At 42.5% G+C, this 15430-nt stretch overlaps 1 protein-coding gene across 1 annotated transcript in view; it reads right to left on the bottom strand.

Annotated features, from left to right (window-relative positions):
- Ect2l (epithelial cell transforming 2 like) overlaps positions 1 to 15430 on the bottom strand; it is an 85215-nt gene that overhangs the window by 29778 nt on the left and 40007 nt on the right. Inside the window, 7 exon segments of the mRNA XM_052751111.1 lie at positions 575 to 667; positions 2251 to 2379; positions 4769 to 4937; positions 6107 to 6245; positions 8207 to 8372; positions 9441 to 9693; positions 14746 to 14908. Of these exon segments, the coding sequence (XP_052607071.1) occupies positions 575 to 667; positions 2251 to 2379; positions 4769 to 4937; positions 6107 to 6245; positions 8207 to 8372; positions 9441 to 9693; positions 14746 to 14908 (1112 nt within the window).

Genomic DNA, 15430 nt, shown 5'->3' on the forward strand with positions numbered 1-15430 from the left:
TCAGCCAGTGTTCCGTTTTTATCCAATGTTAGTAGCTTTTTTGTGAAGGTGTATACGCAAGTGCAATTTCTCTTTTGATCCATTTCCCTTCTTGATCATGCTACTGTGAGGGGGCTAAGCCAAGCCCTTCTCCAGCTCCTAAGGCTTCCTTAAGGCTTCAATTTCTGTTCCCAAGTAAAACCAAATCCATTCTTTTTTTTTTTAAACTAGGAAAACACATTCTTTCTCTAAATCAGCAACTGGGCAATTTTGATGAACTCTTTAAAGAGGGTTTTAGTAAATGATGGCTTGAAGCAAAATATTTGCAGCAAATAAAATCCTCCTCTAAATGAATGACTCAGTGACGTGAAAGGACACATTTATAGGACAGTTCCCTTGAGAGAGAGAGTAGCAATTGCCGTAGGTAGACCAGGATGGGTGTACATCGGCAAAGGTAAGTAAGGGTGTACAGCCGCTGCTTAATGATGAGGGGAAATGAGACAGAGGGCATGCTTTCCTAGTACTTGCCCTTCAGTGATGCTGAAGCAGCCGTATGTTACTGGGCACGGCAGCCAGCTCTCAGATACACACTTACTGTGTTGGTATGAACCAGTTGCGATTCCGGTGGGGGCCGAGAAGAACGTGCCAGTTAGTTGAGACAGCTGAGAAAGGACCTCCATGCCTGCCTCTGCACAGTCCAAAAAGCTTGCATTAGTTTACGCACAGGGTTCTCCAGAAACAGCCAGATATTACTTAGAAGCATGGCAGAGCTGGCCGAGAAAGACCACAGGCAATTGTCATCTTCAAGTCAAATCCTTCTGTCAAAGAGCCCATGAATGTCTCACCTTTATCCCTACAGACTGATGTCCAAACACCTAATTTGTGTTATCACAAATAAAGCATAAATAAAGGATAAAGCAATAAGATGTGGGAAGAGGGCATGCAAATGCTTACCTGCAAGTTTGGAATACTTAAGCCAAAGACAGAGAAAACCTCACAGGGGTTTCCTAAAATAATCTGAGTAAAGGAGAATTGTCATTGAAAGTGGACAGGGTTGAGAGAGATAAACATAGGATTCAACAAAATAGTCATGGTTTAATGTGGTGTTAATTTCTCCCCTTATTCAGTGACATAGATTGGAATATAGAGTGGACTGTTGAATTCAGTGAATAGATTGAATTACTTGAGAAGAAACTTACATAATGGATGGGATATTTTAATTCTCTCTTGTCCAAAAATAAATACCCTATTGCTTCTAGGAACAAGATGGTAGAAGCTGATGGGCTTAGATGCCTAATGTTTTCATTGGTAATGAAATCAGGGAGTCCACAAGAGTCCACAGACAGAGTGGACTAAAGTCCATATCATCAATTGATTGCAGTAAACTTGCACGTAAAGTGGGGGGGGGGGGGGGCTTCCTTACAAGGAATGGTGTTGGGAAAATAGGTACCCATATGTAAAATAAATTAAATTTCAACCCATGTCTCATATTCTGAAATAAATCAAATGGGCCACCGATCTAAATGGCAAACTTAAACTCCTATGAAGTGCAGGAGGAACTCTTTATGATCTTTGATTGTGCAAGGAATTTAGAAATACAGGGACTGGAGGGATGGCTCAGAGGTTAAGAGCACTGGCTTCATTTCTAGAGGATCTGGGTTTGGTTCCCATACCTACATGGCTTCTGACAACCTTGTGTTAACTCCTGTTCTGGAGGATCTGACGCCCTCTTCTGGCCTCCATGGGCACTACACTACTTTTCAAAATGGGCGAGATCCTTGAAAGGACACTTGAGGAAGATTTTTAAATGGTGGATAAATATAAAACGATGCTCGGCGTCATGACTCAGTAGGAAACTGCACATTAGAACCACCATGAGACACTTCTCTATCCACTTGAATGGCTAAAACTAAAATAAATATCACTGTGTTGAGCCATGCAGCTCTCAGACATACTCTCTAGAAAAGTAAAGGTGCACAACCACTTTGTAAAAGTTAAGTGTCCACCACTGGGGTCTTAAATACCTTAAAGAAGTGAATGCACACGTTCCCACGTGTGCTCACAGCAGCTTCACTTATAAAATACATTGTATAGATGAACAAATTATAGTATACAGTGTGGTGGTACTTCGTGCTATAATTACAGTGGTAAAAAGGAATGAGCCATTGATCCACGCATTAAATGGGTTCATTTGTGAAGGCATTTCAGAAGCACACAAAATAGAACCATAAGTAGACATGTCCCCTGCCTTTCTAGAACGTTGATGCTGACCTGATGCTCCAAGAGGCACAAAAAAGTCTACACGTCCCCCTTCTTCTTTGGTGGCCACACAGCTTCCTAATTTCTCCCAGAAGTCCCTCACTTCAGGCGACAATAAATTTTTAATACAAATTTTATAGCCTAAGGAAAAAAATTGAAATATCAATATTGGTTTGTTACATCATTATAAACAGAAACTTTTAGCAGTCTGTGAAGATGAAAACCACAAGTTCAAAACACAGTATTTACCCTTAAAACTAAGATCTCCAGGGCGCCTGTGCTTCACAGAGCACCATGTTAAGCCAGGTGGTGGTGGCGCACGCCTTTAATCCCAGCACTCGGGAGACAGAGCCAGGCGGATCTCTGTGAGTTTGAGGCCAGCCTGATCTACAGAATAAGTTCCAGGAAAGGTGCAAAGCTACATAGAGAAACCCTGTCTCGAAAAACAAAACAAAACAAACAAACAAAAAACAACAACAGAAAAACAAAACAACAACAACAAAAAGCACCATGTTAGGGCCACAAAAAGTGCCGTTGAACAGCACTGTGGCCAAAGGGTCCTTTGCACTCTGTATTAATGAGGTGTTAGACACTTAGGTTTTGGTCTTTGTGTTTCTGCCTTCATTATGCAGCTTCATTGGGAGTCACCAATCAGAATTTGAGCAGAGTTTAAGGTGAATGGCCGGTCAAGCCCTGGGATCCTGCAACTGATTTCCAAAGTAGAAAAAGCTCCCGCAATTGTCAATGAAAAAAATAAGGTCTAAGCAGAAATAGGGCTCTCAGAGTTGGCCAACATCACCTCTAAGTCTCCTTTACCCCTACTTCCTCGGGAGTGATTTGTGACTTGTTCTGCCGTGCTGCGGAATATTCCTTCCCACAGTGTGAAGATGTGTCACTGTGATTGGTTTAGTAAAGAGCTGAGTGGCCAATAGCTAGGCAGGAAGAGTCAGGCAGGACTTCTGGGAACAGAGAGTTCTGGGAAGAAGAAGGCATTGTCACCAGCCAGACGCGGAGGAAGCGGGATAGGCAGTACAGAGTAAAGGTAACTGAGCCATGGAAAAGAACATAGCATAAAAAATATGGGTTAATTTAAGCTATTAGAACTAGTTAGGAACAAGCCTAACCATGGGTCTAACCTTCGTAGTTAATAATAGGTCTTCATGTCATTTTTTGTGAGCTGGCAGCCCAAAGAAAAAGCTTGCTACACTGCCATTATGCAAGTTCCCTGGAAGCTCTCATCCCACATGGATGGAAGTTTTGATGTTAATAAAATTAAAACAATTCTGCTTTAAATATAAGAGGATAGATACTAGAAGTTTTCTTTTCCTTTCTTTTTTTTTTTTTTATTTCGGGGCTGAGGACCGAACCCAGGGCCTTGTGCTTGCCTAGCAAATCCCATATCTGGAAAGGAATTAATATCCATAACATACAAAGAATGTCTACAACTCAACCTATTCAAAAAATCAACCCATGGGGTTGGGGATTTAGCTCAGTGGTAGAGTGCTTGCCTAGCAAGCGCAAGGCCCTGGGTTCGGTCCTCAGCTCCAAAAAAATCAACCCACTTTTTAAGAAGCAAAGGGCTGGTTTTCAGAAAATACAGAAATGGGCAGCAAGCACATGACAGATGTTCAGCATCGCTCATCAACAGACAGGCAAATCAAGACACAGTGAGACTGGAGACTGTAAAAACAAAACCCTTCACAAGTAAATGGCGCAGAGCCCTTGGTGTGTATACTTGTACATTGTTGACAAAATCATACTTAGGGGTATACCTCCATAATCATGGAAAGCAAGGGCAAAAGAGGTTTGTCGTTCTTCTTGACAGTCAAGAAGTAGTAGCAACCCTAAAGACTACTAGTGTGTCAAGTGGTAAGCAACCTGGAGCACATACATGGAGTAGATTAGTATTCGGCCTGAAGAGAGAAAGAAGTCAGTTGATACAGTGTATGAAGCCTGAGAGTAGAAGTGAAAAAAAAATCTAGTCACAAGAAGACTAAACAACTGATTCCATTTCTGTATTTAAAGGGCACGATGGTTATGGGGGCAGCGCTAGGGGAGGAAGACAGATGTTCCTTAAGTTTCAGTGCAAGATGGGAAAGCTTTACAGGAATGTGAATGGGGCAGTGGTGGTGCACACCTTTAATCCCAGCACTCGGGAGGCAGAGGCAGGTGGATCTCTGTGAGTTCGAGGCCAGCCTGGTTTACAGAGTGAGTTCCAGGAAAGCCAAGGCAACACAGTGAAACCCTGTCTCGAAAAAAAACAAAAAACAAAAGAAAAAAGGAATGTTGACTAAACAAACTGTATACTTATAAAGGATTAAGATTACAATCATTATGCTGTGATTTTTAATCACAGTATTTAAGATGATCATAAAAAATCATCAAAAGTTACTTTACTTTCTTCATGCAGGCAAAATGGACCTTTCCTAGTAGATCAGAATTTAACAGCACTATGACAGTCACATTTGTGGATAAGCCTGCAGACACTCAGGCTGGGGGACTGCTGTTCTCCTCCAGTCCCCAGACCAACCTTGGAGTAAGTCAATTTCTCTGCTGTTTCCACCGCTAAATATTCCCAGGCTCTGTGCCTTCCGCCCTTGCAGAGCTCTGTCTACGAGATGAAGCAGGCCCTCCAGGGTCACACCACTGTGTTCGTACAGGACGGTCACGACACCCACCTTCACGCTCTCCACCACCATCTAGAAGTGAGAGCATGATACGAGCTTTAGAACGAGTCAAAGAACCGCGGTGATGTACAATGCGCGATCACTGCTACAGAACTGTTTCAGAAAGCACAGAAGGAAGAAACCAGACTCTCACTAGCTTCTTTATTCCGTCTCTAATTATGAGGGACATACGAGGTTCATTTGCAACGCCATCATGCAGATCAGTAGCACTAACGATTTACGTTATTTTTCTTCCGGCCTATTTTGGTACATACCATACAGACTTAGGCACAACTTAGGAAAAACAATAAAATTGAATTAGTTCTGTCTTGCAATGGACTTAAGTAGATTTTAAAATCTTCTAGTCATATATATAATTAAAATACATAACTTCATTTCATTTCATTTTATTTTTATATGCTGAGACAGTCTCATTATATGGTCCTAGCTTACTTGATACTCTCTCTGTGGTCCAGGTTGGCCTCAAACTTGAATCTATCTTCTTGCCTCGGCCTCCTAAATACTTGGATTACAGGTACACACTACTATACCTAGCTATAACTTCACTTTATAATGATCATATTTTAATGGCATTGTTTTTAAATAGATCCTAAAGTAGTACTTCTAGCCCACTTTTGAAAACTATTGGTCACAAAGTATTATTAAACATCTTGGGAATTCTGGAAGAGTCTTAAATATTTTCAATCACCATGCTGGCTGATTTTTTTTTTTTGTTTTGTTTTGTTTTGTTTTGTTTTTCGAGACAGGGTCTCTCTGTGTAGCTTTGTGCCTTTCCTGGAACTCACTCTGTAGTCCAGGCTGGCCTCGAACTCACAGAGATCCGCCTGGCTCTGCCTCCCGAGTGCTGGGATTAAAGGCGTGCGCCACCACCGCCCGGCACTGGCTGATTTTTTAATAGCAACAAGTTCAATCCAAGAGGAGTGTTTTGACACCAACTGCACGCACAGCAATTTGGACCTCTCATGCTTTTTCAAAATAAGTTTGATTACTTTTATCTTTATCGTTTTCAGTTTTTAAAACTGTATGGGGTCTTGTAAAGGTTCACTTGATTGGACAATTTTCCTTTCGGGAGATGAATCATTTTCACACACATGGCAGCCAAAAGATTTCATGAGTTTAGATGGAAAAAAAAAAAAAAAAGCCCCTCAGGAAAGGGCGAGCCTCCTAGCACAGCGGTATACCTCATAGGCAGGAATTCGTGATGAGATCAGGATGACATGTGTCTGCAAAGCACCAGAAGAGCTGCCATCAGTCCTACCAACGCCACGGTGATTTTTCTTTAATAATAAAGGGTAGGAGTGACTTCCAGAGAGATTGCTTCTGTAGGAGACAAGAGGGATGGATGAAATCCTAATGTTCTGCTGACATGACTTTTGATAAGTGCCAACATCCTCTGAACACTGATGGGCAGCCAATGTCCCTGAGTTCTCGACTCTCCTAGCAGTCTGAGGGATAGTGACAAATAGGGGTCCCAGGTTGGTAGGGCCGCATTGTCTCTCCCCTTCCACAAGAGGAATGCAGGCAAAGCTTCTCGTCCCTCACTTAGCTTTTATTGGGCCCTTAAAATAAATACTATGATACACCTAAGGGTTCTAAACTATATTTTAAAAGGGGTAGCCAAGCGATTCCTAATTCACTTCTGGCCTTTAGGGGTTCCTGAGTAATGTCTCCATTCTCTCCACAGCCCCATTCCCACATTACCAAGGACAAGAGATGCCCTATGCTTCTTAAAATTCTTTATGTGCCTTTGGGCGAGTGAAACATAATTCCACACTCACAAATGTTCCAACGCAGATCTGCACGTGGTGTCAGTGTGAAGCTGGAGGAGTGGTGGAATGTGAGGATTTAGTCATATTATGTTTTTATATTATGTTTACATTATGACAATTGGGTAAGTTATGTCCCTGATCTAGAGTCTTCATTTGAAACGTAAGTGTAGAATCCAAAGTGCAAAGCAAAACAAACCTTTTTTTCTTAGTTTCTAAGCATCTGTGCGAGTTGTGGAAGTCACAAGCATCAGATAGGAGAGGTAGATAGAATAAGAACTGAGTCCTTGGGGCTGGAGAGATGGCTCAGCTGTTAAGATCACTGACGGCTCTTCCAGAGGACCCAGGTTCAATTCCCAGCACCCACATGACAACTCACAATTGTCTGTCACTCCAGTTCCAGGGGATCTGACACCCTCACAGAGACATGCAGGCAAAACACCAACACACATAAAACAAAAAAAAGTTTAAAAAAAAAAAGAACCGAATCCTGGCACTGTGCACATATATTGTGACTTGAGTCACTGAAAACAGCCAGAATTTCTCTAATTTTAGTAGGAGAAGAGTATTGTGTTCAGATTTACAAATACAAGGGGAGTTTTGTCCAGATCTGTCTGGATGCTTCTGTAGTTTGGATCTGCAGTTTTCCTCAGGTACTAAATGCCATGGTCACCAGTCCATGGTGCTCTTTAAAGGTAGGATGGATATTTAGAAGGTGGGCCTAAGAGAAGGAAGTTGGGTCGTCGAGGGTGTGCCTTTGACAGGAATAGTGGGACCCTAGGGACTTCCCCTTTCCTCTTCACTTCCTGGGCACCATAAAGGGAATAAGCTTCTCCTGTCATGTGCATCCACCATGATGTTCGTGCTGCTACAGGCCCAAAGCAACAGAACCAACTGGTCATGAAGCCACGGGCTCAAATAGACCTTTCTTCTTTATAAGCTGATTTATGTCAAGCATTCGTTAGGACAGTGGAAAGATGACTAAGAAAAACGCCATGGTTCCTTTTACTCCATAAAAAATGTAGGGAAATGTCATTTTTGCTCAACAGCTTTAGAAAATATATGATATCTGCAATATAACTTTACCATAGGGTTAAAAGAATATTAGACATAAGTTTTGAACATTCCATATTTTCCTCTTCAGAAAGCATTTAAAGACTGCTATTCTTGAACATTAAGTCACTGATTCCTTCTCTGACATTTCTTTTGTTTTGTTTTGTTTTTTTATCGAGACAGGGTTTCTCTGTGTAGCTTTGCGCCTTTTTTGGAACTCACTCTGTAGCTCAGGCTGGCCTCAAACTCACAGAGATCTGCCTGGCTCTGCCTCCCAAGTGCCCAAGTGCTGGGATTAAAGGCGTGCACCACCACAGCCCTGCTTTTTTTTTTCTTTCTGACATTTCATAGAATACAAACCATCCAATTACTGAAGATCCCTGTGTTGACTGAATAATTCTATAATGAATTCTTCATAACACAGGAGAGTCTCGAGCCCTCAGTAGGTAGAAGTTTGCTCACCGCTTAGGCAAAGCATCTAAAGATGCCAGAACAAGCTGTCTTTCCAAAGTTTCATAGAATCCTGCTCCATCCCTCCCCATCTGAGGACCACGGGGTAGGCTCGGGGACTTCAGTATCCTGGAGCACGTTCCACTCAGCCAAGGGGGTCGAGCTTTGAATAACAATTCTGAAAAACAAACAGCAGCAGTCTTCCCATTTACACCATATTTTCCCAGCCAAGCTGACACAGACCAAGACATCAAAAAGAAAACTACTCCAGGGCAATATTCCAAACAATAATCATAGTCACTTGCACACACTCCTGTAGGATTTCTTATTCACTCTCTGTCATCTGGGGTTAATCAGCAAAGCTCAGAGAACAAGAAATACTTCTTGTGAGGACCAAATAATCAGCCCATAGGTTTGATTACCTTTCTGTCCTTGTCTGGGTGTAATTTCTCATTTGTTTCAATCTTTTCAGGGAAGAGTGAGGGAAAAGAGAAGGGTGAGCCCAAGCCAGGTGACAGTGTGTTTTAAGAACATGTGCGCATCAGAGGCTTCCCCGAGCATACGCCCCATCCCTGTTTTCCTCTTGCCCATCAAAGCAATTGCTCTTCTTGCTCTCAACCCCATGGTCACGCCTCTTTTTCACCAGCCCCAATTCTTCTGTCCTGAATTTACTTCTTGCTTTTGCCTGTGTTTGCACTTCCTCCTTTTATGTGTGAATGGGTGGGGGGAGAGGCCACATGCATGTGCACAAGCGTGTGCACAGATGTATGGGTGCAAGCACACAAGTGGAGGTTAGGGGTTGACTCGGCTCCAGGGGCTGGCCAGGAAGCTCCCAGAATCCTCCTGTCTCTGCCTCCCTAGAACTGGGATTACAAGGCACATATACCCTAGCTCAGGGTACTTCCCCCACCCCCATGTGGGTACTGGCAATTTTACCTCAGGTCTTCAGGCTAATATGGCAAGCATGTCAGCAACTGAGGCATTTTTACCAGGTTCCTTCTTGGTTTATGCTCTGACAAACCTAGAAGTAGACTGCTATGGAGGCAGATGCTTGACCTTAGATATTTCATCTGAAATTCTTTTTATTACCAATTAACTGAAAGAACATAATAAAGAAAGAAGGAGCTGGCCTTGAGCATATGCTGATGAGTAACCCCACATGCTCTCCTTCTAGACGGGAACCTGTATTTAAACCCATTTGTTCAGCGTCCGCGGGTAAGACAGAAAGTTTTATAATGCTACTCACTCTTCCGGAATGCAATGTTCTCCCAAATGATTTTTCTCAGGCACTTTTCTCTTTGTCTCTCCTGGAACTCCTCATCTTCTGGTTTGGGTTCATTCAATGTTCCATACACAGCAGCAGCCTCCCTGGGCGTTAGCCAGTCCAAGCTGGACACACAAGCAATGTAGTGGTGTTTCCAAGCTCCATATTCATTCTGTGTTGGCGTATAGGGCAGAAACCATCCAAACTTGGTGCACTTGGGCATCCATAAGCAATCCTTCGGGAAAGAACAAGAGAAAGATGGGTGGCACATTTCTAAGTGATAGTTTTCTAACAATGGCAGTTTCAGTCACATACACGTTAGTTTTTGGTAGACTGACATTTCTAGTATTGTTGACTGAATGTCTAAACTTCAATCTACAAAAAGTATGAAGTATCTTTTATTCCATATGAAGAATGTTCTTTGGTGAATATGCATTACATTATATATGAATATATAATGCATATATATGCCATCTTGTGACACTTATCCAGCATTCCTATAGCATTCTGTTACTTTAAGTCTAGATGATGAGTATTCAAGTACAATAGTTTCCTTCAAACCAACCCTCCCAGAGGAGAATTTTTATTGAACTCATATTGTCAAATTGCAACAATTTTTGACATATTAAAAAACAGTGACTTTCATGTGGTTCACTGAAATCACAATCTAGACAAAATATAAAAAGTTGGTCACAATGGCATGTGCCCATGCACCTGTACTCCCAGATCTTTGGGAGGCTGGGGTAGGAGGTACACTGTGAGCCCAGGAGTCCTAGGGCATCCTGGGAGTCATAGCAAGACCTTAAAAGACACACTGTGTGTGTGTGTGTGTGTGTGTGTGTGTGTGTGTGTGTGTGTGTGTGTATACATTGTAAAACTACCAGTGCAGTAAAAACCTTGTGCCCTCAAGATCTCAGAACAAAAGGAAAGCCAGACTGACTTCAAGGCGTTTGCCAGTTCTTGGCTTTTTAATTCAACACATAGCATAACTGAGAATGATCTTGAATTTCTGACCTTCCTGCCTCCGTCTCTGGAGTGCTGGGATTACAAGTGTGTACCACCATACCTGGTTTATGCAGTGCTGGGGACTCACCCCAGGGTCTCAAGAATGACAAGCACCCTATAACTGAGTACTTCCCCAGTCCACATTTGGCAATTTCAAAGTAAAGTGTGCTTAGGCTGAGAAGTAGGCCACGTGGCTGTAGCTCAAAGATTCAGAGCGCTAAAGAATTGGAAGAAAGGAGGAGAGAGAGAGGAGAGTGAGAGAGGAGAGTGAGAGAGGAGAGTGAGAGGGGTGAGAGAGAGAGAGGGGAGAGAGAGAGAGAGAGAGAGAGAGAGAGAGAGAGAGAGAGAGAGAGAGAGAGAGAGAGAGAGAGGAGAGGGGGGGAAGGACACAATCTGGAATTCAGGGCTCACCACTGCAGGAAGAATAACACTAAGTTATGCAAACTATGACAAAGACTGAGGCCGGCTTTGAAATAGCTCGTTCCTTAATGGGATTTGCACGGTCAGTTGTTGGCCTAATCCCATGCTAGAAGCAAAAGTAAATTCTCTCTGGAGAAAGATGACATCATCCAGAGACCCAGATGATGACATCAGTGTTTTATGCCCAGTAACTGCATTCAACCAAAAATAATTTGAATACTCAGAAAGACAGGAATTCTTTGTTTGTCTTTCAGTATTTAGTAACTATAGAGAGTCCTGACGAAGAGCCAAGCGTTGCTATTATGAGACATAAACTTCGAAAAAAAATCCTATAATTAATATGCCCAGGAATATTGAGAGGCCAAATGGAAAATGTTGGCAACAGAAGCCAATCAATATTCTAGGCCTGGAAAATATAATAACTTAATTTTAAAATTCAATAAACAGACAAGAGCACATTCGAATCCAGCTAAAGACACAGAAAACTGAAAGACAGATCAGAAGAAAATCCTGGCATAAACACCGAAAGCCAAAATGATGGAAGACTCGCATAAGAGACTGTGGAGCCAGGCTTGGTGGTACACTCTTATAATCCCATCTCTCGGGAGGCATACCGATAGATACACACATACATACACACACACACACACACACACACACACATATATGCAATTAGTACTTACATACATGGAATTAAATATGATAAAAATAAATCTCTAAATAATAACATATATGGAGGAATTTAAAGTATCCAAGAGGACTGATTACATGTAGATACACCATTGTATATAAAGCTCTCGGGCAGCTGTGGATTTTGCTATTATGGAGGAAAAGGGATGGACTGTATCCGATCTGCTACAGGTAGTCAAGGACAACTGTACATTTGTGATATATGTATACGCACATATTAAAAAGTATGACAAAAAGGCACAAAAACAGAGGGAGTGTACACAGTTTAAAGGGCCTAAGGTCCTGGCGTTGTCTTCAGAGTAATCGGATAACAGAGTGCGTGCGATGATCTCGGATAATTACAGAAAAAAATATTTAAAACTTTGAAATGAAGAGTAAAAATATTTATGCAGTCCAAAGGAAGACTTGAGTAGAATAAAAACAAAACATGAGCAAAACAAATGGGAGACAACAGGAAGCTGTGCGCGCTCAGGAGCTGGAGGAAGTGCAATCCGAGATCCAGAGTATTCTGCTGCTACAGAACAAGCTCTAGGCCAGCGTGGAATGCACAAGACCCCGCCTCAAACGTAATAAACTTATTAAAGATAAACAAAACTATAGCGATGGTGGGTCTCAACCCAAATGTATCAGATATATGAATAAATCTATATGAATATAAATAGACTAAACACTTTGGCTAAAAAAAAAAGAAAAAAATCAATGTTTGGGCTTAGTGGGTAAAGTGCTCCCACCCAAGCGTGAGGACCTGACTTTTGGCCCCCAGAATTCATGTGTGCTGGGTAATTTTATGTCAACTTGACTCAAGCTAGAGACCTCAGAAAGGAGGGAGCTTCAATTGAGAAAATGCCTCCATAAGATCTCGCTAGAGAGCATTCCTTAATTAGTGATTGACTGGGGAGAGCCCAGCCCATTGTGTGTGGTTCCATCCCTGAGCTGGTCCTGGGTTCTATAAGAAAGCAGACTGAGCAAGACAGTAAGCACCTCCCCTCTAAGGCCTCTGCATCAGCTCCTGTCTTCAGGTTCCTGCCATGTTTGAGTTCCTGTTCTGACTTCCTTCAGTGATGGACTATGATGTGGAAGTGTAAGTCAAATAAACCCTTCCCTTCCCAACTTGGTTTTGGTCATAATGTTTCATCGCAGCAATAGTAACCATGTAAAGGTGGACACAGTTGCACATGTCTGTAATGTCAGTGCTCCTACAGTGAGCTGGGAGATGGAGGCAGAATCCCTGAACCTCACGGGAGGACTCAGCAGTAAATAGTGAAAGACCATGTCTCAAAGAAGGTAGAAGGTGAGGACCAACACCTGAGATGCTAACTCCACATAAGTGCTGGGACACTGCGCAATGCTCCCGCCACATACACACACAGATAAAAGCAATCCAAGCTTGTAGACAGGGGTTACAGCTTAGAGGGAGTGCATATGCTTAGCATATAAGAGGTCCTGGGTTCACTTCTCTGTACCCTAAAAACCAAACCTATACATATATATATATATATATATATATATATATATATATATATATATATATATATATATATGCCTGCCAAATGCTGAACAAGCATATTCTCTTTAGAGGGCATATCTCAGGTGTGTGGCTACAGAAAAGCCAAGAGTGAAAATATATAAACACTGGGTTAAGTCAGAGTGCCTGAGTCTGAGGAGCCTGAGGACAGTCCATAAAACAAGGGCCGTTGCCTGGCTTGGGCTTGAGGCCCTCACTGAGCAGCAGCCAGTGTTTGAGATGAGATCTGGACACAGTCATCCCTGGACATGTGCAGTGTACAGGAGAAAACATGAGGCACAGCTGGAGCACATCTGCCTTCTCACAATGAACTCTAGTAAAAGACAGTGGACGTACACCTAGACCAGAGGCAGAAGCAATGGCGGATGTTGGCTTTTGCTGCTGTTCTGTTCCTCAGCAGATGGCAGCCAAGGATTCAGTAGATGCTCTCATTATGGACCAATTTTCTAGAATTAATTTATCATGAATAAAATAATACTGTATAAAAAAACAAAGCTCAAAACATTTTTCATAAAGAATAGCAAACTTCTGTACATGAAATTTTTTAAAAATAATAATCGCAGTGATTAATTCATAAGCATGATAAAGGTAAATAAACTATTGGAATGATGTATATAGCCATGATTATAAAATGTTACTGATGCTGGCATTTAGTTCAGTGGTAGAGTGCTGACCTAGCATGTGTGAGGCTCTGGGTTTGATTCCCAGTATAGAAACTGGGAAACCAGAGGAGGAAAAACAAAACAAAACTGTGGGGCGTTTACCCACCAACCCCACAGCTCCCCAGAGTTTTCTTGAGTGTGAGCAGCAGGAAATATTAGATAGAAGGATTTATTGTGGAGAATCTTGCGGAGATAAACAGAAAATAAAGGATAGCCTCAAGAGGGCCTGGAACCTTTTCCAAAGGGCCCCGACTGTCTCTGCCCCAGGGTTTTTATAGAGACGCCAAGGGGTGGAGCAAAAGACCTCCTCCCTCAGCACAGCCAAGTGCAGACCATCTCAGACACCTGCACTCAGGCCCGTGGTCTAATCATCCTCTATGCGGACCTGCTGGGTAAAACCACGAGGAACACGAAAAACGGGCTCCCACACAAAACAAAACAAAAACAAAAACCTTCCAACTAAAGAATAAGCTTACTGAATTTCAATGATCTCCATTTTTAAGTGTGTGTGTGTGTGTGTGTGTGTGTGTGTGTGTGTGTGTGTGTGTGTTCACGTGTATGAGCACAAGTGAGTGTGTACCAATGGAGGTCAGAAGACAGCTTTGGGAGTTAGCCTTTGCCTTCCACCTTGTTTGAGACAAGGCCTCTCTTGACCTTCACCACTGCATCCAGCAGGCTAGCTGGCCTATGAGAGCCCAGGGTTCTCCTGCCTCCATCCCCCATCTTGCTGGAGGAGCATGGGGACTATAGACGTAGGTTCCGGGGATCAAACTCAGGGCCTCACACTTGTGCAGCAATCGCCTTTAGCCATGGAGCCAGCTTCTCCCCAGCCCTCCATTCTTTCTCCTTAGGGGCATTTAACTACATTTCAGGCTTTCCGCCACTGTTATTTCAGGGAAGAGAGCCATCCTGACTGACCCACCACAGATTATGGTTGCTTTTGTGTCCCATAACTAGGAAGTGAGAGGAGTAGAGAGGAGGAAACCTGTTCCGTTAGAAACTTCCAGGGCCAGCTGACTTGAGCAGCTGCACACAGGTCTTTCGGACTCAGAAAGGAAAAGATGTACAGAGAAATGGAGCGCGGTAACACTGTCGAGAAATCCACGCTGGCCACCTGCTTCCTTTCTGAAAACCAGTCTTGCATGAACCTACAAAGAGAGACACAGAAGTTTAGTTCTTAACACCATCATCTGACTGTGACTAAAAGATCTTGTAAAGATGCCGGTCATTGTTATTTTTCAAAGTTCCATTGTAAAGTAATTAAATCAGGGATTGGGAAGTGGTAATATGCCTCCCGAACCTGAGCAAGGTCTTGAGTTACATCCTCAGCATTGGATATATGTATGTATGTATGTATATGTATATATATATGTGTGTATATCCATATGTTGTGTATATATGTATGTATATATGCATATATACACATATATGTTTATATGTGTTTTGTCTGCATATATATCTGTGCACTCGTGTGTCCCTGAAGAGGTCAGAAGAGGGCATCAAATCCCTTGGAACTGGAGTTACAGAGGTTGTGAACCATCATGTGAGTGCTGGGAATCAAACCCAGGTCCTCTGGAAAGTCAACCAGTGTTTAACTTCTGAGCTTTCTCTCTACCAGGTGTTCTCAACTTATGGGTCGTGACCCCTATGTCAAAAAATATTTACACTCT

Source organism: Peromyscus californicus, unplaced genomic scaffold, assembly GCF_007827085.1.
Source record: "Peromyscus californicus insignis strain IS unplaced genomic scaffold, ASM782708v3 Scaffold_22__1_contigs__length_63687245, whole genome shotgun sequence".
Classification (NCBI taxonomy): Eukaryota; Metazoa; Chordata; class Mammalia; order Rodentia; family Cricetidae; genus Peromyscus; species Peromyscus californicus.